Here is a 24,569-nt window from a genome sequence, read left to right as displayed (position 1 = left end):
TGATTTGCATGGGATGTTGCATAATGTGGACCTATGTAAAATACGGGACAAATCGTGTCCCGTATTGACTTCATTTTGCCTGTAAATACGGGACGATTCCGTATTTCAAGGGATGGGTGGCAACCCTACGTACGTCGAACGTGACCGACTGAATGGGAACCAGTATCATATATACATTTCAAAGAGTTTGTTCTAGTCAGTTTGATGTTCATTCACACCATGAGGCTTCATGAAGTCAGAACAATGACTATGAACTTTGAACAACACACAATCTTTACTAAATAAACTGAAATGATCACTCATTTCACCACAGCTTTACACAACCAGCAGAAAGAGAGCAGGCAGAATAAAGATAAGCGATCTGTAACGGTTTCACTGTTGCTGTCCATTGGTCACACCTTAATTTAGCAATTTCTAGTATTGCATTATTATTGTGTCCTTCTCATGAGCATTTCATCATTTTTTACTTTATTAAGTGTGAGCTGAATCTCTTTTTATGGCCCATTTTAATTGTAAAATTAAACCTACTGTTACGTGTACTGGTGCTGTAGAGACGAGATGTAATCGGATATCCACAAACAGGGTATTTATTCACAAACTCAGGAGAAACACGCAATACACACATTGAATAACATTAAGAACGGACAGGGAGTGAATGGAGTGAGTCCATTATAAAGGGAGTGCAGATGATCAAGTCCAGGTGCAGGTGATGAGTGATGATGGGGAGATGACGAGGGAAGTGAGTGCAGGTGTGGAGACAGGAGGATCTTGGGAAATGGAGTTCAGGAGACGAGGGAACTGTGACAGTACCTCCCCCTCCCGATAGGTGCGACCTCGTGCCGTAGATGGAACAACTGGGGAGGGGGGTGGGCGCACTGGAGACCTCACGCAGGTGCAGGGAGAAGAGTGGACAGGAACGGAGGTCTCCAGGACGGGTCCATGGGTCCAGGCAGCCATGGAGGGTCAGAAGCCTCGGCAGGCCACGGAGGAACAAATGATAAGTTGGGTTGCTGAATATACGATCCCTTTCTTCAAAACCACTCTTTGTAAATGATATAATTTTGGGTGAATGTCTTAAAAACACGAATCCACCACTGTGTGTATATGCAATTCTTACTCTTAGAGTCATCTTTGAGCAACTGATGTTATGTATTTATGATTTCTGAATTGGCTTCTAATTGGTTATTTGTGTAATTGGCATGATACACTTTTACCTGACAAATAAATGTTACATTTCGATTTATTCTGGACTCTCCTGAAATCATTATGACCAGTGGATTATGGGAGGCTAAAGGCTGATTTATACTTCTGCGTCGAGTGTAAGACGTCGCTATGGCGTGAGTTTATGTGCTATTTACCTGTTGCAAAGAAATGTTATTTGCTTGCTTTTAAGTTAAAGCCATATAAAGATGTTTGAATGCTGCTTAGAAAGTACCTGCAATCCTTAAAATGGTGTTAATGTAGAAACAAATGTATTTGACTTGACTCAGCATGAGATGAGCAAAAGTTTTGAAAGTTAGGTTCCTGAATTTAATGTTTTGTAACCAACAACAGAGCTTATCGAGAGGATACAGGGGGTGAAGAAAACATGTTGAAATCACCAACGGAGATGAGATAGATGAAGACTACTGTGAAGAAGTGCAAGAGTGCTAGAAGAAGACAGAACATGGGTAAAAAAATAATAACCCAACAAATGACCCAAATGTCATGTTTGCAATTGGTTCAAGCCACATTTACCTTCAGATCTTTATTTGTTAAAGAGACTGTCCATGTCCTGATCAATGGCTTGTTTAGTGTGACTCAAAAAGAGAAATAACTGAATGAAGTTTGTGTGTTTAATGCATGAATCTGGAGTAAAAGATTCACACTTGCATGATCAGAATCAGCTTTCTAACTTGTTTTCTGCTGATATCATCTGAGAATCAACATTCCAAACGGGACCGGCGTGGGTGGGAGTATCTGTGGTCTGAAACAGATTTACTAACAGCTTTTACCAGCGCAAAACTTGCATTCTCATGCTAATTTACCCTGTTTAGTATATCTGGTGATTAAAGAATTAAGTACAATGTGAATTTCTAATTATTAAAAGTGTCATCAGGTATTAATTCCTTACTAATAGTGTATATTAATGTGTTAATGGGTCAAAGACATGTATTTCAGCTTCCAGCTCATTATTAAGTAATTTATCATTGTGGTTATGATTATGGTTGACAATCCTACTAATATTACTTATTACTTCACAATTAGTTAATAGTCATATGCCTCAACAAGTAAAATCATTACACAATGATACCTTTGGAAATCATTAGATAATGATTAAAGTAGACAACTGAAAGATGAAATACATGGCTTTGAACAATTGTGGTATTACTTCTGTGGTGTTTTTTCTGAGAGTCATGTGATTTAGAGAGATCAGACATCTCAGTAACATGCAGATCCTTTCTGATTGGCTGACAGGCATCTTACGTAACATGAGTAACTTATTTAAGCCCACAATGTAGTGGAAATACATAATACATCAAGAGTTCAAGAAAACAAGACACATCTCTGATATACTATCCAGCAGAAACACTCAGTTTGCTGTTCGGAGCACATTTCCTGAGGTTTGACTTTTCTACATTTACATTATTTCACTTTTAGCCGACTAAAAATGTTCAGGGAATATTAGTTCTGTTGGAACATTCTTAGAACAGAGCTTAGATTTTATTTTATTATTTGGTTATTCAGAATGTAGATTATGTTTTATGTTGTTCGGTGAATTAATGATGCTAAAATGCTCAATGCAGAAGCGCTTAACATGTTTTAATGCATTCAACAGTAGCTAATGTTGGAGGATACACCTCATCGATGATGCAAGCAGAACGTGATTAAGTCATTTTGAAAAGCGATTATTTTTGGAAGACTTTTATTTTTGACGGGCGTTGAGGCTGTTGCACATATAAGTGTGTGTTGAGTCGTGTTCGAGAAGGTTACCTCAAAGGAAGTTTATCTGGGTTTAAGTTGGTTAAAGGATGTAATCACTGTTTTTGTGAACTTTGACCCGTGTTTCGCAGTTTAAGAGTTTTTATTTTTCATATTGTTTATTCCCGTGGATTGCATTAGCTGCTGGAGTGATGCAGAAATCTGCTTGATTAGAGACAATTGAAAATATTTGTTACATTTTTTAGACTTTTGTACTTATGTTTTGATTGAGAAGCAGTTATGGATTAATTAGATTAATTAGACTCTCTTCTCCTGCACTTCCTTGTCTGGTCCTGCCGATGTGTATCACTATGTCTACTTGTACGATAATCTCCACAACCCTACTCATTACTCTAGCTACTTTTTTTTATTTTTTTTATTTTATTATTGAACACATTTACAACAAACAATTCACAAAATCTCTCGTTGGGAGACTTATGTGCAGAAACATAGTTAAACACAATGAAATGAAACATATTTCAATAAAGAAAATAATACAAATGAATGTAAAATAAAATAAATTAAGCAAAGGCACTTCAGTCCATAAGGCATTCAAAATTGTTACAAATATCAAATATTCTTAAAATAAAGTTATATGGAAGCTTTACAGGTTATAATGACAAGTATTTTGAGACATCTTCACATAGCAAGTAAATATTATCACTGGAGTCTTTCAGAAGTTTCAAAGAAGCAAAGTATTCCCTCCGTTCAATTTTAAACACCATTAGGGATGGATTTTTGTTTTTCCATTTACATTTATGAATATGGTATTTACCCATAATTGTTATGATATTGTATATTCTAAAAAGTTCCCTCGGAATGTTTTCATTACCAAAAAGAATTTGCTCTAACTTTAATTGTGTAATTCTCTCCATTTTTGTTTCCAACCAATTCATGACATCTTGCCAGAATATTTTTATCACTGAACAAGAGAAAAACAAATGTTCAATAGTTTCATCTTCCTGGGAACAGAACACACATGGCTCCACTTCAAAACCAAATCTCTTTTTAAGCATAGCTGCTGCTGGATAATATCCATTTATAATTTTAAATTGCATTTCTTTGATTTTAGGAGGTATAGGCCATTTCATGAATTTGATGTATTTATTTGTTATTTTATCATCATAATGCCTTATTTTTATATTTTGGTCAAAATCATGAAATAGTTTACATTTAAATATTTTGCTAATACAATTATTGTTACATTTTTTGCTATTTAGGGGAATTTGGTTTAGTTGCAGTTTAGGCAAATTTATTTGACTTTTAGAATAATGTAGATAGTTTTGTATCATCTTTAAAAGGGCTATTGGTATTGCTTTACATACCTTATTATAATCCCTTATTAAACTTTGTATATTAAATTTTGTTTTAAAATCCATAAAACTAAGAAAATTACCTTGTTCGTCTAATATATCTGTGATGAAAATGATTCCCTTTTCAAACCAATTTCTGAAGAAAAGTGTTTTCCTACTTATTGTTATCACTCTGTTGTTCCACAAGGTGGAGCCATGTGGTGTAAAATTATGAGTAAATACCATCTTCCAGTAATGAAGAACTTGTTTATGATATTCAGATAGTTTAACTGGCAATTTGGATACCTCGAAATCGCACTTTAAAAGAAACTCTAAGCCTCCCACTTTATCAAAAATATTTTTGGGAATATGATACCATAGAGAATCAGGTTTATCTAAAAAGGCTTTTACCCAGTTAACTCTAAAAACTCCAATCATAGATTCGAAATCAATTGTTTTTAACCCCCCTTTATTGCAGTCCTTTACAAGTTGTGATTTTTTAATGTAGTGCGTTCTATTACGCCAAATGAATTGGTAAATTATAGTATTTGCTTTTCTTATGTTTTGTGGACTAATATAGAGAGAATAACTTGGGTAAATTAATTTAGAAATCCCTTCAGATTTTGACAATAGGTTACGTCCTAAAATAGTTAAGTCTCTCGTTAACCAATGATTTAGGTTTCTTTTTATTTCTTCAAATTTCTCTGTGAAATTTTTGGATTCTCTTATTGCCAAGTTTTTAGATATATGAATGCCCAAGTATTTAACATCATTTTTAACTGGAATCATCTCCAAGTCTGTCTCAGTGCAATTATACAAGGGTAAGATTTCACATTTTTTTAGATTAAGGCAAAGGCCTGATGCCCTTGAAAAAACAGAAATCGCATTTAAAGCCTTCTGAAGAATTGATTTGTCCTTCAGAAATATCACTGTATCGTCAGCAAATTGACTTATTTTCAATTCGGTGTCACAAACTTTTATCCCTTCAAGGTCTTTATTATTTACTACAAAATAGGCCAAAAGCTGCGTACAGAGAATGAATAGTTTTGGTGAAATTGGGCACCCTTGTCTTATTCCACAAGAGACATTGATTCTTGGAGTGATGTCTGATTGAAGTGAAATAAACTATATATTTGGTCATAAAACATTCTGATTACCTTACAAAAATTGTTGCCCAACCCAAAAAGTTGGAGCGATTTCAGTAAAAAGTCATGTTCAATAGAATCAAATGCCTTGAAAAAATCAATAAACAATATAAGGCTTTCTGTGTTAATAAGGCTCTGGTAATCTAACATGTCCATGATTAGTCTCACATTATTATGAATTTGTCTACCTTTCATAAAAGCTGACTGAAATTCGTCTATTAAATTGTTCAAGACATTTTTTACTCTGTTAGCATATACCAAAGCTAGTAATTTATAATCATTGCAAAGTAGAGTTATAGGTCTCCAATTATCTAATAATAATAAGTCTTTATTGGGTTTGGGCAACAAGGTTATCAGACCAGTTTTCATTGTAGGGGATAACTGACCATTTTTTATGCAATCAAGATACGCGTTAAATAATAAATTTTTAATATCTGTCCAAAATGTCTTAAAAAATTCTATAGATAAACCATCAATGCCCGGTGATTTACCGTTTTTCATTTGTTTTAAAGCGGTTTCAATTTCTGTTAAGGTTACATCTCTTTCTAGTAAATTTTTGTCTTCATCTGTTAGTTTTATTACATTTTCTTTTACACTTTCCATAAAGGCATCACAATCGTCACTCTGAAATTTTTTCTTATATAAGTTACTATAGAATTGACATACTTCCTCTGTTATTTTATTTGTGTCTTGAATAATATTTCCATTTTGGTTTAATTTTGTTATACATTTTTTAGTCTGTCTCCGTTTTTCAAGGCTATAAAAATATGAGTTTTTTTCTCCCTGCTCCATCCATTTGGCTTTTGATCTTACAAAGGCGCCTTTTGCCTTCTCCAAGTATATAACATCTAATTGATTCTGAAGCATGTGTAACTCTTGTGTCTCTTCTATAGTTATGTTAGGTTTTCCACATAATAAACTTATCTTTTCTACTATTTCCTTTTGTTTACGTTTACGGTTGTCGGCAATGTTCTTTCCAGTTTCAATAGCTTGTTGCTTTACTCGAAATTTAAACCACTCCCATTTACTTATATCTGACAAATCCATGTCATTAATTTCAAGACATAATATTCTAATCTGACTACAAAATTCTTCATTCTGCAACAAGGTATTGTTAAATTTCCAAATATTGTTCGATTTTTGTTTTTGTTTGACTATTGATAGTGACAACCCAATAAGACAATGGTCCGTAAGCGGAGATGACTGAATATCACATTTTGGTGTAAGATTAGTAATATTTGGAGACACAAGCCAATAATCTAACCTTGAACATAGGTTAGCATCTGCTGGGCTGATCCATGTAAATTGCATTGTGTTAGGGTGTGTTACTCTCCAATAATCTACCAGATTATTGGATAAACAAAAATTATTTAACATGTCATTATATTCTGGTTGTAACCCCTTGGGAGGTTTTCTGTCAAGCCAGGAGTTAGGTGCTATATTAAAGTCACCTCCTATTATTATGCTATCTGTACCATAAATTGCACTCCATTCCCTGATAGCTTGAGTTAACTTTAACATCATATTTCTATTGAGAGATCTGTTGTTGTACCCATATACATTAATCAAAATCATTTTAAAACCAAATACTTCCAACACAACCATTAGCCAGTGACCTGCTTCATCACTTTTCCAATCAATAATTTTCCCTACAAACCTAAAAAATAAAATCATCACACCTGCAGAATGAGAAGTTCCATGTGAATACAAAATATTGTCTCCCCATTGTTGCTTCCAGAATTTTTCATCGACCTTGTTAGAATGTGTCTCTTGTAACAAAATAAGGTTGGCTTTAACTTCCTTACAAAATAAAAAAATGGCCTTACGCTTAATGTTATTCTTTAAACCTCGAACATTTAAAGAACTAAAAACAATAGACATACAAATGAAACAAAATACACGCTCTTTATGCGCTTAAAAGATAGGATTTAAGGCAGGAATAAACAATCTGTCATAGATTTCAACTTTGACATTAACATTAACAGTCCCCTTAATCAAACTTTCTGAATGAAGGAGATGACACTCTACTTAACCAATGCAAGGTGCCTCCACTCTTTTTCCGTCTATAATAGCATACGCTTCCTGCTTTCTTCCCGTTACGTCTGGCCTCCTGTACCGTCGGATACAGTTTTGCCCGAGCTTCACGACCAGTCCTGTCTGAATTGGACATGCAGCTCCTAGCAGACTCTGGCCTCCCTCGACCTCCTCCAGATCTCGTCCCTCATCGTCCTCATACCAAACTGCATGATGATCGGTCGTGGTCTCATATTGAAGGCGGGATCATCTTTCTTTCCCAGACGATGGACAGTATCAACCGTGTCTCGTAGTTTCTCTACTGAAATCGGAATCACTCTTGTGAGAATACCGATCACCATCTCTCTTATATCCTCGTTTTCCTTCTCCGGTAGCCCGATCAATTTGAGATTCCATCGTCTTCCGTATCGCTCGATTTCCCGGCATCTTTCCTTCAGCTCCTTGTTCTCTTTTGTCAGCCTATCCACTTGCGTGTTTAGTTGAATTATTCCATTTTTATTTTCTGTCACGTCTTTTTCATTATTTTGGATGCGCTGTTCAAATTTTTCAAACTTTCTTTCAAACGCATCCAGTCTTTCCTCAAATCTTTGTGACAGAGTGTGAATAGCATCGTATATGCTTTCCATGCTTACTTCTTTTGATTCATCTCTCCTCTTCAGTTTTTTTGGATGTGGACTCTGTAACGGAGTGTGGTCACTCAGAGGTTTTGCCATCTGCATCTCTTCTTCAACATATTCGTCAAAACATGCCTCGCGTATCCCGTCCATGTTGTAGTCATGTTCATTGCAGCTAGCTTGGTCCTGAGTGTTAGCCATTTTTTTTTTTTCTCGAGTGTATTATTTTGTGCGTCTTTTCAAAAAAGTGTCTAACAATAGTCTTTTAAGAGTGATATTTACCTCACAATGGCTTGAGGGGTGACTGTTATTCAAAAATATCAGTTTTGGATGTCAAAATCACTTTTTCTGTCGGACCCTGCAACTTTTACGACGGCTCACTCCGCCATCTTGCTCCTCCCCCTTTACTCTAGCTACTTACCAGTAGTGATGTGTATGGAGGACCAAACCTGCAGAAATTAAAAATGAATAAATGAATAAATAAATGAATATATAAATTAATAAACAGATAAATAATGTGATAATAGGAAAATAAATTAATGAATAAACAACATGATAAAATAAATATTATTCATTTTTAATAAAATTCATTTCCCCCCCCTTAATTTATTATTTTCTGCTTTTATGTTTTAATTATTTCTAATTTTATTTATTTATTATTTTATTTATTTTTTCCATTTATTTTATATTTACTTATTTTATGCATTCATTTATTTTTATATTTATTTATTCCAATATGTATTTATTTCCAGATTTATTTATTGTAACATTTATTTATTTCAACTTTTTAAATTTATCTTCATATTTATTTTTACATTTCTTTGTCATGTATGATAATTAGGTGGGTTGGTCTTGCTTACCATTGGTTCATCATTGATTGAAGCGCTTGCTGGATTACTCTGGCTGTGTAGTGACAGGTTGTAGCGCGTTATTTTCACGACAACAAGGGTGACACCATTGCGTTCGTTTAGTTATCTTACTTCTGGTTGAGAGGGACCTAATGCTAGTCTCTAGCCGTAATCCTATAACTGTAACGGTAGATTATATTAAGCGGTCGGAGTGTTGCGCTGCACTTTACAATTCAACACCCACCGCCTTGAGACGAGGAGGAGCACCTGAGGCAATGGCTGAAGGCGCTAAACTTGAAGTGCCCACATTTCATGGACGGGAAGCTGACTGACGAACACCCTTACCCGAGAAATGTCTCGGCTACGATGTTCCCATAAAGAAGTCACGCCAGATGCTGAACAGGTTGTCAGATTCAGGTAAGCTAACTTAGCTAGCCATGTGCTTGTTAACCTAACGATAGATTTGTGAAGTCCGTTCTATGAATTTGAGATCAGTAATATTCACAAAACACAATGAATCTTGCACTATTACCATTGTCACCTGTATATTTCATATTTACGATAGTACATTTACTGTAGTACTATGGTACAATAGTCTTACAGTAGCTTACATTATTCCTGTAAATTACAGAGATTGCAGATGATAGCAGGCAATCTAGCAACATCTCTCATATATTGATATTGATGTACGTATCAACACTAGAGTTAGAGATTGTGTATATACTGTCTCGTTTTTAATGGATCTGTCTCTCACACTGTTCTGTTCAAGTAGTGGCATTGTATATTCATTCTCATGATGTATTATTACTAATGTAAAAATGTGTTTGGTTATACTATTTCCACAGATGCATCGATGAGCGTCAGTGATGTAGACAACAGTGAAGATGCACACATCCACATGCCCTGAACTGTGATGCAGAAACACAATAGGAGGATCCATCTGTCTCTGACCACAACTACACATCAAAATCGCATCTCAACCTGAAGCCACCTACATCTGATATGAGAATGCAATGCGTTGAGCCAGTGCCATTGTACACAATCCTGCTGAGAAACAACCATCTTTGTCAGCACACAGGGTTGACATCGGATGCGTTTCATTCAGTCGCCGAGCACCTTACCAATACATGCACCAACAGCTTCCAGCTACACACTTGGGATCAGCTCCTGATTACTGGTGAAGCTGTGTCTTAATTTATTGCAGGGTGATCTTGCTTAAAGGTTTGGTGTTTCAAATCCTGGTGTTGTGATAAATTCATAACTGCAAATTCAGAGTTCCTGGAATACCTTTGTCCAGGCGCTGAAGTAAATGCAGACAGAGGCTTCACCATTACCGATTTCCGCTATGAAAGGAAGGTGAAACTCGTCATTCCAGCATTCACCAAGAGAGACTCTCCGAAGAAATCACCATCGCCAAGTGGTCATATGGCTGAAAAACTTCAAAATCCTTTCTTAAAACAGTTCCAATTAAACTCACCCCTAAAATTTATCATTTAGAGAATTTGTCCTGTGTAACCTAAGCAACATAATTTCTGATGTAGAGGAGGAATAAGTGTTGATTTGTAGGTGCGTTCCACTTCTGTCTGTGCTGTAGTTTTGATTTAACTAATCAGTGTAAATAGTGTATGTAGTTATTTTTTATAAACCTTTACTATGTTACTTATCTGTAAAGTTATTTCTATAAACCTTTACAATATGATAATGTTATCTTTTGTGAAGTTTTGTTTTAATCTTTACAATGTGGCCAGATGTTAGCTGTCAGTAATTTCTTATAAAACCATATAATGTAAGCTCTGTCGATTCCCCTTAAAACTGGAAGGAATGAAGTCTACTGATTTAAATGGAATAAGTCATGTCAAGTTTGCAAATAAATTCCATCTTGGTTTATTGCATATGAAAATTAAATGGTGAAACATTACATGAAGGTCAGTAAAAGTTCTCTAGCTTCCTGATAACAACAAACACTCTTACAACTGATTTTATACAACTTGTATTAAATGATAAATTTTCTAAAACAAATCACAAAGTTATCTCTTGTTTTACAAAGCTGATTTAAAATAATTCCAGTCTTCTTCACCTACACCCTTTACATGCTGCTCCATCAACTCCTGACAGTCCCATGGTCTGGCCACTTCTTCATATCGTCTACCCACGTTAACAATGTCAATATGAGACCATCTGATCGTCGTATAAAGTTTTCTCCGTGCTCCCAATTTAAAACATTTACTGCATTAACGTTATTTGTCATTTTGCTAAAGTTAAAACTATTAATAATCTAACCAATCGTCCACTGAGTGTCTGACTCTAGGCGTCATCACCCTAGCGTCTGACGTCGACGGTTCTAGACTCGATGACGATGATGCTGTGGGGGATCACATAAGTAGCTTCAGCGCTGTGTTTTTTTATTTCTGGAAAATAGTTTACATATTGCGGCATAACGCGAATAACAGTAGGTGAAAATAACTTACAACTCTACGGCTGCCGCCATTTTCGTTGCAAACTCCGATCTCTATCGTTTAGCTGGCCTGACGATTCTGTGCGTGAGCTCTTAACCAATGATGCACTGAAGCTACAGAAGGACCGCCTTCCTCATTTCCATGTTACACACGGAAAATTAAAAATAAATGAATCAATAAATAAATAAATCTAAAAAATAAATACATGTGGGAATAAATAAATCTAAAAATAAATGAATGCATACATACATAAATAAATCTAAAAATAAATGTAAAAATAATATATAAATATAAAAATAAATTAAAAAAAGTTTTAAAAATGTAAAAATGTATAAACGCAGAAAATAATAAATTAAGGGGGAAAAATTTAAAAAATTAATTTTATTAAAAATGAATTATATTTATTTTATTGTCATTTATTCATTAATTTATTTTCCTATTATCACATTTATTTACCTATTTATCTATTTATTCATCTATATATTTATTTATTCATTCATTTATTTATTCATTTTTAATTTCTGCAGGTTTGGTCCTCCATAGATGTGCGGATCGAGGCTTCGTGAAACACTGTAGCAGTTGAAGCAAATGTGTCGTAATGTGTCGAGGCTTCGAAACAATCTGACACCTGTCTCCACGGTGACCCCTAGTGGTCAGAACAGTGTAAATGCAACAAAACTCAGGCCAAACACGCATAAAAACACCTTTTACAAATCTATTGCAAATGTTTTATTGAAAGTAAAATCTTTTAAATGCAATTAACTAATCATCTAATAAGATTAAATATAGAGTGTCTGTATAATATGTGTTCTTTTATCAATTTTCAAGGCTTGTTTCTCTGTTCAATGGCTCATGATAAACAAGAGATTAATAACTATACCATTATTCATTTTAATTATTCTAATGTCTAACTAGATTAAAAAGTTTGAAGACAAACTTTAAGTTGGCTTGAAAAAGCCTAGCTAGAAAGTTTGAAGTAGTTTTAAAAGTTTAAAGTTTGAAAGTTTGAAGTTTGAAAGTTTTAGTTTAGTAGTTTTGATAGATAGATAGATAGATAGATAGATAGATAGATAGATAGATAGATAGATAGATAGAGTAGGGTACTCTGGGTGGTTGCTAAGGTGTTGCTATGCAGTTGCTAGGGTACTCGGGGTGGTTTCTAGGGTGTTGCTATGCAGTTGCTAAGTTGTTTTGGGTGGTTGCTATGAGATTGATAGATCATATTAGAGAGAGAGAGAGAGAGAGAGAGAGAGAGAGAGAGAGAGAGAGAGAGAGAGATAGATAGATAGATAGATTTATGAGAGTTTCAATGGATTAGAAATAGTACATAGAATGGCACTTGAGTCTAATTGAGTTTGAGTCTAATGGGATTCCGTAGTTTAAATTTGAATTTTGACAGTTGGAATTTGAAAGTCTTGGCTCATTTTAACATTCCGTCAATGAAAGTCAATGGGATTTTTCCAAGATTTAATAGTCATTTTTAGGAAAACCGTAAGTCGGATCAGTTAGAAAAGATATAGCACACTAAGTCAGAACAGTCTGAAGGTCTGACCCGAGTTTGGAGTATGTAGAGTTAAAGCTCTAGGAGGAGTTAGAGTTGGAAATTTTAGTCTCAGAAGAAAATAGCATAACAGTAAGTTGGCTTTTTCAAACCAACTTAATTAAAACGTCTACAAATGTATAAAACTGATCAGAGATCAGGTAAAGCCCACAGACACTTGTTCAATAGTTCTCTTTTCACTTTCACTTTATCATCACCCTCTACCGGTGAACCATTGAAATTTCGAACTGTTTTGAAATGTACAGTGATGATGTAATGAAGCCTCGTTTACTGAAATCACGGGACTTTGGCAGTTTGATACACGCTCTGAATCACTGATTCAAAACAAAAGATTCATAAAGATTCGGAGCTTCATGAAGCAGTGTTTCGAAATCGGCCATCAGTGATCCTGATTTATCTCCTGTCTTCTGTTCCTTGTGTCGTTTCCCTGGATTCTCCACTCAGCCTGCATCACCGTCTTCACTGCAATACATGGACTGTATTACCACCAGCTAAGTTCACCATCTGCCATTCAGTGACTGTTTCCTCTTACCTGTTCACTTTTAGCCTGCTCTCTAATACCTCCAATAAAGCACTGTTTGTTTGCTGCTCACCTCATCTGTCCTCTTCTGTGTGCGTGACAATGCTGTGTTAAGGAATTATATGTATAATTTCATGTGTTGTCACAATACTGGAATTTCTAACTTTGACACTCTACCTACGATACGAATCGACTATGACTGTGCACGGGTAGCCAGCAAAGGGCTGTTCCATAGCGTGCTGAAAGACCTCGGCGGCGGAGACTGGAGATGCAGCCTCGGCGGCGGAGACTGGAGATGCAGCCTCGGCGGCGGAGACTGGAGATGCAGCCTCGGCGGCGGAGACTGGAGATGCAGCCTCGGCGGCGGAGACTGGAGATGCAGCCTCGGCGGCGGAGACTGGAGAACTTGGCTCTGGAGAGACTGGAGATGCAGCCTCGGCGGCGGAGACTGGAGAACTTGGCTCTGGAGAGACTGGAGAACTTGGCTCTGGAGAGACTGGAGAACTTGGCTCTGGAGAGACTGGAGCGGGCTCTGGAGAGACTGGAGCGGGCTCTGGAGAGACTGGAGCGGGCTCTGGAGAGACTGGAGCGGGCTCTGGAGAGACTGGAGCGGGCTCTGGAGAGACTGGAGCGGGCTCTGGAGAGACTGGAGCGGGCTCTGGAGAGACTGGAGCGGGCTCTGGAGAGACTGGAGCGGGCTCTGGAGAGACTGGAGCGGGCTCTGGAGAGACTGGAGCGGGCTCTGGAGAGACTGGAGCGGGCTCTGGAGAGACTGGAGCGGGCTCTGGAGAGACTGGAGCGGGCTCTGGAGAGACTGGAGCGGGCTCTGGAGAGACTGGAGCGGGCTCTGGAGAGACTGGAGCGGGCTCTGGAGAGACTGGAGCGGGCTCTGGAGAGACTGGAGCGGGCTCTGGAGAGACTGGAGCGGGCTCTGGAGAGACTGGAGCGGGCTCTGGAGAGACTGGAGCGGGCTCTGGAGAGACTGGAGCGGGCTCTGGAGAGACTGGAGCCGCTTTCTTCCTCCTCCTCCGCTTTCTGGGCCCAGTAGAGGAATGTGGGTCCAGCATGGGGCAGGCAGGGAGTTCGCTGGAAGGGTATGCGGAGGAAGCCGGAGATTGACTGACTGGCCCGGCCAACCGTGTTTCTGGATGGACTGGACGACAACACTTATCCTGAACCCTATCCACATAGAATTTGGAGCCATTTAACCACAAAATTAAATTGATAGTTTCGCTTAAGGAGAAACAAAAAACAGGTTCATCAAAACGGATAGTGTCGTCATCCAATCCATCCAAAAACAGGGAGATCAAAACTGCTTCAGGCCAGTCCGACAAATAAGCGAGCTCAACGAACTCCTCCACATACCTCTCCAGCGAACGACCTACCTGCAGAAGCCCGATGAGGCGATCGCTGGCTGTCAGGGTGAGAGCCATTGGAGGAGCTGGATCCAGGGAGCCGGGGAAAGTCCACGAGTCCATGTTCTTTCCTTTTCCTTTTTTTTTTTTTCTTGTGGAAATCCAGTCGGTTTAAGGTCGGTTCTTCTGTTACGTGTACTGGTGTAGAGAGACGAGGCAGATACGGATTTCCACAATACATATACTTCTATACTTTAAACAAGGCAGGAGGCACCAAACATACACTTAACATAAACAGAGAACCGATGAGGAGTGAATGGAGTGAGTGCAATATAAAGGCAGTGAGGATAATCAAGTCCAGGTGCAGGTGATGAGTGATGATGGGGAGTTGACGAGGGAAGTGAGTGCAGGTGTGGAGAACAGGAGGATCTTGGGAAATGGAGTCCAGGGGAACAAGGGATCTGTAACAGCTTGCTTGTACAGCTTATTTTTAACCACTTCTCTTTTTTCTGTGCTTCTAATATGTAAAGCTGCTTTGAAACAATTACCAATTGTAAAAAGCGCTATATAAATAAATTTGACTTGACTTGACTTGACTTTAGGATCTTAGTCTGCTCAGATTTAAAGCTACAGAACACTACTATGTTCTACACTAATATTGATATTCGATACCATTCTCAATGCCACAGAGAAATAATAGTTTTTGAGGAAAACATTCCAGGATTTTTGTCTATATAGTGGACTTTAAGGTCCAAATTACAGTTTAAATGCAGCTTCAAAGAACTCTACATGTGTCAGGGTTCTGCCCTGACAGCCTTGTTTGTGTTGTGTCTGAGCACATGGCTTTTTCTGTGTCTGTGTTTGCCATGTGCTCCTCTGTTCCCTCCTCCTTGTTTCCAGTTACCACGCCCTCTTGTTTAGTCGTTGTTCAGTCCTCGTTTGTAATGAGTGTTCTCACCTGTGTATGTTCCCTGCTCCCTTTCTTGTTGAGTCCTCGTTAGTCTAAGTGTTGTCACCTGTTCGTTTGTTAAACCAGTTTGTTAAACCTCGTGCCACTGTGTACTAGTCTTTTGTTCATTAAAGCTTATAGCATTTTTGTAGGAGTTTCTTGTATCCATTTGTCATTGTAGTCATGCCTTGTTCCTAACCATCTAACTTCTAACCTGTCTTGTCAAGTCCTGGTACTGTTTCTCTGGTCTCCCCCTGCCCTGTCCAGCAGGCTAAGTTTCCCTGGCCGCTTTTCCGTCCTACCAAACAGCCAGACCTGTGCAGTGCCTGTGAGTCCACGAGTGACTATCTCCTCAAACAGTGTGTTCCTGCCTGGGCTATGCTGTTTCTCTCCTGTCTTGCACTGCCATACCATCTCTGCTCTCCAACCTCCTGCCAACCTGGGTTGGACTCAGGGGTCGCTCTCTCAGCCGGCCTGTCATTGTGCCTCATTCCCTTCCTGCTGTTTGGACTGTGTTCGCCTCCTCTCCTCAATATCTTGTCTAGCATCTTGTCTTCTCAATAAACCTGTAACATTTATCCTGCGTTTGAGTCCTCCCTCACAGATCCCTGACAACATGATCCCAGATGAGGAATACGGGTCATATCTAGAGAAACAATTGCTCATGTCCTGAAAAAAAAAAAAAATCTCTTTAACCAAAAATGCTCATCTTGCACTGGCTCTGTGATCCACCAAGTACAAACTATATAAAAACATAGTTTGTACACATTGATCTACTGATTCATATCACAAAAGTACAAATCTTTGTAATAATTATTTGTGTATAATTGTGTTTTTAATCTAGTCAGAGTTCCAGTGTTCTCTGAGAAACGATGGCGGTCTGGACTGTCTATCTGTCTCTCGGTCTTCTGGTCGCTTTGAATGCTTCAGGTAATACTATTATTCCACGTCTCACATCAGAACTGTTATTTTAACATGAATTGAAGCACATCTGGGACTCTGAAATGACTGATCAGAAGCAGAAATGATCTAATACAGTATAAGTTTGTCTCTGAATTATTATGATAATATTAAGACAATAAAACAACAATAATTATATCATTATATCAGTTAAAGTTGTTGATTCTTATGAATGATATTATATTATTAATTTTGACAATAATATACAACACCAAATATGGCTGTTAATTTGCAGTATATATTTATCAGTTGTTGTAGTAGCACTACTGCTAGCAGTTCTGTTTTAATGTGTATTTCTTTCTTTTTAAGTGGAAACGCGTCCTGTTGAAAAGAATAAAGATTGTAAACGTAAGTCTTCTCTTGTCTTCTTCTCTTGTCAGTGTGTATGTCTAGTACAGTACAAAAGTCCAAAACCTGTGCATTTTTTCCACCTTAACAAGTGTGTGTAACACCTGATGATCATGTTCTCCAGCATGCTTTAAAATGATCTAAAGAGCATCTTGGAAACTATTTTAAATACTTTGTTTATTTAAGGTACACTATGTAGCTTTTTTGTTCAAAATAAACAAAATTTAAATAATGAGTCAATACATGTTCAGTCCTTCTTATAAAACATGATTCACTATGGTAAGTGTTTATATTTTAGACCTGTCAGAACAGTTTTCTGACATACATCACTCACCTGTGCGTCTCGTTACATCCGTAAATAGAGAAAAGTTGCTCCGGCCGCTTTGACGCGTGTCTGGTGTGGGGGTGGCACAGGTTAGCTGTTACAAGAGTAAGAAAGGAAGAGATGGAGCAACTGAATCTCCAACATCTGGAGAATCGCCCGTTTTAAACAAACACCGAACAGAGGAGATTCTGCTAGAGAAGTGAATGTGACAGAGCTCGTAATAAAACAAGAATCAACATTAGCTCAGTTTTAGGTGACGAGAACTGATGGATTTGAAATGTTGTAAAAGCAACACAGTGATTAAGGAATTTTTTGAGGTATTTAATTCCAGGACCAGACAGCCATATGTAGCTCTCTAACAGAGTTCACTGTACAGCATCTTTTGTGAAGCGTCGCCTTCATCTCCACAGTCATGTGAAGCTAAAGCACAACTGAAACAATGTTGCATGCCTTTTTGTTTTTTAAATGATAAAGGGCCAAAAGTTACATAGTGTACCTTAAAATGAAAGTTATTAATTTAATTACATGAAAGGTCATTAAAGGGATAGTTCACCCAAAAATGAAAATTTGATGTTTATCTGCTTACCCCCAGCGCATCCAAGATGTAGGTGACATTTTTTCTTCAGCCGAACACAAATTATGATTTTTAACTCCAGCCGTTGCCTTCTGTCAGTCTTATAATGGCAGTGGATAGGAACTTCATCTGTAAGAGTGAATAAACCTTGCTTAAACAAATCCAAATTAAACCCTGCAGCTCGTGACGACACATTAATGTCCTAAAACACGAAACGATCGGTTTGTGTGAGAAACCGAACAGTATTTATATCATTTTTTACCTCTAATACACCACTATGTCCAACTCCGTTCAGCTTCTGGTGTGTGAGGTCTGATCGCGCTCTGACAACGGCAGTGATGTCTCGCGCATATACTTTAATGAGTGTCAGACATCACTTCCGTTGTCAGAGCGCAATCAGACCTCACTAACAGGAAGCTGAACGGAGTTGGACATAGTGGTGTTTTAGAGGTAAAAAATGATATAAATACTGTTCGGTTTCTCGCACAAACCGATCGTTTCGTGTTTTAGGACATTAATGTGTCGTCACGAGCCGCAGGGTTTAATTTGGATTTGTTTAAGCAAGGTTTATTCACTCTTACAGATGAAGTTCCTATCCACTGCCATTATAAGACTGACAGAAGGCAACGGCTGGAGTTAAAAATCATAATTTGTGTTCGGCTGAAGAAAAAATGTCACCTACATCTTGGATGCGCTGGGGGTAAGCAGATAAACATCAAATTTTCATTTTTGGGTGAACTATCCCTTTAAAGGTAACAACATAATAACAAACAAAACTTCCATTTAACAGCCTGTGAGACAGGATGGACTGCCTATGGATGCAGATGCTTCAAGTTTTTCAATGATCCTCGAATAAGGTCTTCAGCCGAGGTATGATACATTCAGCTTCTGATATGACATTAAAATAATATAAGAATATTCTTGGATTAACTCTGTAAACATCTGTGACACCTGTCAGTTCATCTCTAGGATGTGAACAAACATCATTGTGATAATACTGAAACATCATAATGGTCTGAAAATAGACACAACACATTTCATATTATCATGAGAGGATCACTTAAAAACTTTATCTATGTGAAGTTATATCTAATCTATATACAGTATAACCAGAACCTTTTCTAGAAAAGTAGTCCCACCTCAAATGGCAGATTTTATATTTCACAGGTAAAATAATAAACTTTAAATAAACAGCACAGAAGACATGTCACAGATTCTGGAATATTCATTCAAATTAACATGTTCATTGTGTTTGCTCATGTATCTGCCTCTACAGTTTGGGTGTTTGATCAGTTATAAAGGGAACCTTGCTTCTGTACACAGCCATGATGAGTACATTTTCATAAAGAACCTGATTAGACGCGCAACTCATGCATCAACACCTACCTGGATCGGACTCCATAGAGTTTCTCAGGTATGCAATTATTTTTTTTCAACATACTTTCTGTGCTACTGGCCATTTACCATTAACTCATTTAATACATTTTTCAAAACACAAACATAGATGTGTTTTTATCATTTATTTTTGCTCCTTAGAACAGTTAGTTTAGTGCATTGGCAGCCTTGAGAGGCACCTCTCACCATGATGATTGAGTGTTTGTATTGTGAAACTTGATGTGAAATAGTGTGGCTGATAGAGATAACTGAGTGATTTAACCCTTTCTTACATATTCTTTACTGATACCCTTTCTGTGAAACAATTTCTGTTTAGATTTCTGACATGTTTAAAGTGGGGTTAGAGTTCATGAGGAATCATCTTTTAGATAAATAAAGATAAAACAAAGCCATGTAAAGCTGTGGACATAAACACAATGCTGTTTTTTTCCCCTCTTCTGTTCATAGTATGCTTATTGGTTCTGGAGTGATGGAACCGAAATTAACTATAAAATATGGTCTCCTGGACAACCCAGTTACGGTAAAGATGAGCGCTGCGTTGAGATGAACTCTGTCCGTAAGTAACTTCTGTTAATCCTCATGAAATAACATGATAAATGATCCATCAATCTGAATTGTGTTAGACCATCAGAAGATTAGCAGATACTGCTTCATGTCATACTGTATATCCAGAAGCTAGAAAATAACTTTTTCATCACAGTTAAAAATGTTTTGTGAAGAAACATGTTGCTGATTGTTTTCTAGACATCAAATACTAATATTTCCGTCTCTACCATACTAAATAAACATTATTTAGTTTTTTCCATAATACACAAATGATAAAAACGGCTATATTTTTTCTGTCTTTCAACAGATGGCAACTGGAATGATGTGGACTGTGATGAAAAGAAGCCCTATGTGTGTGTGAAATGAACCAGCATGTGAAGAATCAACGTAGAAGAAACAAGCTACTTTGATTCATTTACTTTCCATTAGAAATGATGGTAACACTTTACTTGAAGGGGTGTGCATAAGACTGACATGACACCTTCATAATCATGACATGACACGTGTCATGAATATGAAGGAGGGTTTATGCATATTTATGTCAACTGTCATTAAGTGTCATTCGCTCAATTATGTCATTTTTAACGCAAAGATGACATTGTTTGAGATGTCTTTGTTACGACAACTTGACATAAACCAACACATCATAACCTGTCAGTGTCTTTGTCATGACAACTTGACATTAGCAAAACATCATAACCTGTCATAAACATGACATAGCAGATTAATTATCAAACTTAAAAAACTACTTAGCTTTATGGGTTAACATTACATTACATTATTTTGGTAACACTTCAGTATAGGGAACACATACCGTAAAACTTCAAATAATAGCCCGGGCTTCTATTTACCCAAATTGCCGAACTGCACCGGCTTGTATTTGAGACAGGCGTCTATAAGAGACAGGCCTTTAATTTAGTGTTGAGATGTTCAAGCATGACAGTAGGAGGTTACCACATTATATTACGTTTTATTTATAATTAATTTGAATGTGTTTAACAAATCATTTAATGTAAGAAATGTCTTTGGCTATCGGCAGCATAAAAAATAAAAAATAAAAAACGAAACGATGTGACAGCAATGGGCAGAACAATATAAGTTACCGCTAAAATCCATCGAGCATATGAACTTGTTGCCCGAAACATATCAACAAGAAAGAATGAAGGCTACCCTGTAAAACAACTGCAATCATGTGATAGAAAATTACTCTATTCGTCACTATCATCATCCCCGTGATCCTCAATTACAAGTTCATTGGCGAATTCCTCCTCCACGTCGCTCTCCTCCACTTCTCCCTCTCCAGCCTCCGCTAACTCTGCCTGCCTTGCTTGCACTAACAGCTCTCGCCCAGATGCGCACGGCTCTCCCTCTTTGAAACAATGGATAAGGTGTTCCTCACTTCCATCAGAAGCTACTGTCAGGCCACATACCTAAGGATAACATCCCGAAGTTAATGAAATATATTATCTCCTCTTTCTCCCTCGCACACACACGCGCGCGCGCAAGCATACCATAAAGGAATTTTTCAGCCGCTCCGTATCCAGCTTTTCCCACACTTGAAGTACCCAGGAAACCAACAAGCGACGAGCTGGGGCTCATATTTCCTCCAGCTGTGTACTCTTTGTCCACATCCCCTGCCATCCAGTTGTCATAGGACTCGTGCAGGCTGGCTTTGAATGGTTGGTTCCATACGACGTCAGGGGCTTGTATGTACTTTGTACAGCCACCGGGTATCACAGCCGTGGTTATGTTGTAGCCCCTTTTGAGCTCAGCTTTGGTCGCTGCGCTGATATGACAGCGATATGAATCCCAGGCTAGGAGACGAGGGGCGAAGTTGAGCTTTCCCACCACTCTCTGAAGCCAGTCTGCAGTCAGCTCCTCGTTCATCCATCCATTTTTGGACGTGGCCACCACCACCCCACTGATATTTTGCATTAATTTCACCTCCTTGATCCCCCCTTTGAAGACAATGTAAGGTTTCAATTTGGTCCCGTCTGCTTTCGCAGCCAACACCACAGTTAAGTGGCTCTTCTCATGGCCTGTGGTTTTCAGTGGAACACTGCGTGCACCTCTTGCATCCACCGTTGTAGAGCCCACCATATCAAACCACACCGCTGTTTCGTCCATGGCTATAATGTTTTTCGGCTGTATTTTCTTTGCCTTATAATAATCCGCGTTGTATATGTGACAAAATTTACCAGTTTCTCAGTGAAGTGCTTGGCGTCTTTCTGGGCCACAGTTGTGCGTCTTCTGACTTTGCGCCTCAGGAATTTGTCCAGCCAGCCAGCGCTCGCAGTAAAACTCTCCTCATCCCTGCCGTCACTCACTGTTGCATACACTTCTTTTGCCTTGGCCCTGATCATTTTACGTGAGACTCTGAGATGCTTTGCCCGCATGCTGTGGATCCACTCACACACGCACACCTCCAGCTCTTCACTGGCCTTCTTCCTCCCTCCACCTCGCAGTCTGGCCCTTTTGTCGTCTTCCTCGGACAGACGTTGCAGTTCAGCTTTATTTTTACGCCATTCTCGCACTCTCTTTGGATCAACCGAGAAATGTCTTGCCGCTGCTTCTCCCGAATTTTGTTCGGCAAATTTGACAACTGTCAGCTTAAATGTCAAATCATACTTTTTTCTTTTTGTCTCCATGGTGGTATTGAGAGAATTAAGAAAAACTGAAGACTAAAAGAAAGTTCGTTAACCTCTTTGTTATGTTGCCATAGTGATGAGTCGTTCATGAACTGTTGTTGTGTCTGTCACGTGAAATCTAAGCAAAACATAGAACAGACGATCTGACGGGTTTCAGAAGATAAAATACCACCCGATACTAAAAAAACAGACCAGGCCTCTATTTGAGACCGGCCTTTATTTACCCAAACCTGTCGTCACACCAGGCGTTTAAAAGAGACAGGCGTCTATTTGGGACTCGGCTATTATTTGAAGTTTTACGGTATATAAACGATTAACTATGACTTTTCCCTCAAAAAACTCTTAATTTACTGCTTATTATAGTTAATTGTTAGGTTTAGGTATTGGGTAGGATTAAGAATGTAGAATAAGATCATGCAGAATAAGGCATTAATATCTGCTTTATAAGTACTAATAAACAGCCAATATTTTAGCCATATGAATGCTAATAGTAATAAGCAACTAGTTAAAAGACCCTAAAATAAAGTGTTACCATTATTTTATAACAGTGTCATCTTTTTAAGAAGTTTGAAATGGTCTATTATCTGACCGTCTGTTGGAGGAAACTTAAAAAAACATGAAATGAAAAATAGTCATGACGCTGTTATAATATTATTTGTCAGAGTATTGTCATTTAATGACATTTTAATGACAAGTTCAATTTGTACCACTGTACTTGAGCTCAAGATACATATTCATGACACTATTATAATGGCCTCATGACAGCCAATGTCAAAACCAACCACATGACAGTTTAATGTAATGTTAACCCATAAAGCTAAATGATGTCAAGTTGTCATGACAAAGACACTGACAGGTTATGATGTGTTGGTTTATGTCAAGTCGTCATAACTCGGACATCTCAAACAATGTCATCTTTGCATTAAAAATAACATAACTGAGCGAATGACACTTAATGACAGTTGTCATAAACATGCATAAACCCTCCTTCATATTCATGACACGTGTCCTGTCAAGATTATGAAGGTGTCATGTCAGTCTTATGCACACCCCTTCAAGTAAAGTGTTACCGAAATATTTAATGGAGGATAATAAATGTGTTAAAAAGATTAATTTTGTTTGTTTCATTTTTATTTATTTGTGAATGATAAGTTAATTACTCAGTTACACCTGTGAAACATCATTTTATAATTATCACTCCACGGTCTCTCTCTTTTCACACCAGGAGCGTTGAACGTGCCCCAGTAAAATGTTCCTAATAAATGATTTTTCTGATCAGGTAGCTTACAAATCTAGCGAAAACATCTAGTGTGTCCTCTCTCGCCTCGTCCCCTCGCTGAGCTCCTCCTCGTACCTTTATTTTTCACCGCAGAATCCTGGACTTGTTTGGAGGAACAAACCTGCAGAAATTATGAATGAATGAATGAATGAATAAATGAACAGGTAAATTAATGTGATGATAGGAAAATAAATAGGCCGAAGGCTGCCCGGCCCCGTACCTCCTGTCGATTGCCTCTCTGCTGTGATTTGGCCTCGCGCTGAGCCAGTCTGTGTAGACGGGTTGGTTCTGGCTATTTTTCTTTATTTTTATACTGTTTTAATGAACTGGCCTTTTATTTGTATTTAACCCTTTATTATTCGTCCGTGTGGACGGATGCATCGGCACGAATAGGATGTATTTCTATACTGCCTACAAACTTTTAAACTTGAATTCAGCCTTTTGTCTGAATTCAAAAACGTACAAAAACTGTACTTAGTTAGGAATTGCACGTCGGCCCCGTTATGTTCATCGGGGGATTCGAGAAGTCCGATACCAGCCGTGCACTTAACAACTGTATCCTGAGGTGGTATCAAGAACCTGTACTCAAGTAAAAGTACAAGTAGGGTAGAACGGGGCTAAAGGCACCTTTGATTTTATTTTCCTCTAAACCACTAGATGGCACAAAAACTTGCCGCAGCACTTTCTGCTTTATATCCGCTTTTCAGAATGCACATGCAAATTTGACTGATCCTTACGGAAGAGGATTAGGGCCAAGCA

General features: G+C 38.0%; 2 protein-coding genes across 5 annotated transcripts in view; one reads left to right on the top strand and one right to left on the bottom strand.

Annotated features, from left to right (window-relative positions):
• LOC137015101 (zinc finger protein 271-like) overlaps positions 1–24,569 on the bottom strand; it is a 448,677-nt gene that overhangs the window by 246,994 nt on the left and 177,114 nt on the right. The window lies entirely within an intron of this gene.
• On the top strand, positions 2,525–23,614 carry LOC137016490 (galactose-specific lectin nattectin-like). 4 transcript variants are annotated; one of them, XM_067380803.1, is made up of 8 exons: positions 2,525–2,603; positions 11,878–12,013; positions 16,580–16,665; positions 17,005–17,043; positions 18,733–18,812; positions 19,219–19,356; positions 19,785–19,893; positions 20,191–23,614. In XM_067380803.1, exons 3-8 carry the CDS (start codon positions 16,608–16,610, stop codon positions 20,247–20,249), a joined length of 483 nt encoding a protein of 160 aa, XP_067236904.1. In that variant the 5' UTR covers positions 2,525–2,603; positions 11,878–12,013; positions 16,580–16,607; the 3' UTR covers positions 20,250–23,614. The 4 variants fall into 4 exon arrangements, with proteins under 4 accessions (XP_067236904.1, XP_067236902.1, XP_067236903.1 ...); XM_067380801.1 differs by lacking the exon at positions 11,878–12,013; XM_067380802.1 differs by lacking the exon at positions 11,878–12,013 and having other exon boundaries at positions 2,527–2,603; positions 16,584–16,665.

This window comes from Chanodichthys erythropterus, chromosome 3, assembly GCF_024489055.1.
Source record: "Chanodichthys erythropterus isolate Z2021 chromosome 3, ASM2448905v1, whole genome shotgun sequence".
In the NCBI taxonomy this organism is placed as follows: domain Eukaryota; kingdom Metazoa; phylum Chordata; class Actinopteri; order Cypriniformes; family Xenocyprididae; genus Chanodichthys; species Chanodichthys erythropterus.
This window is presented reverse-complemented; position numbering and strand designations above follow the sequence as displayed.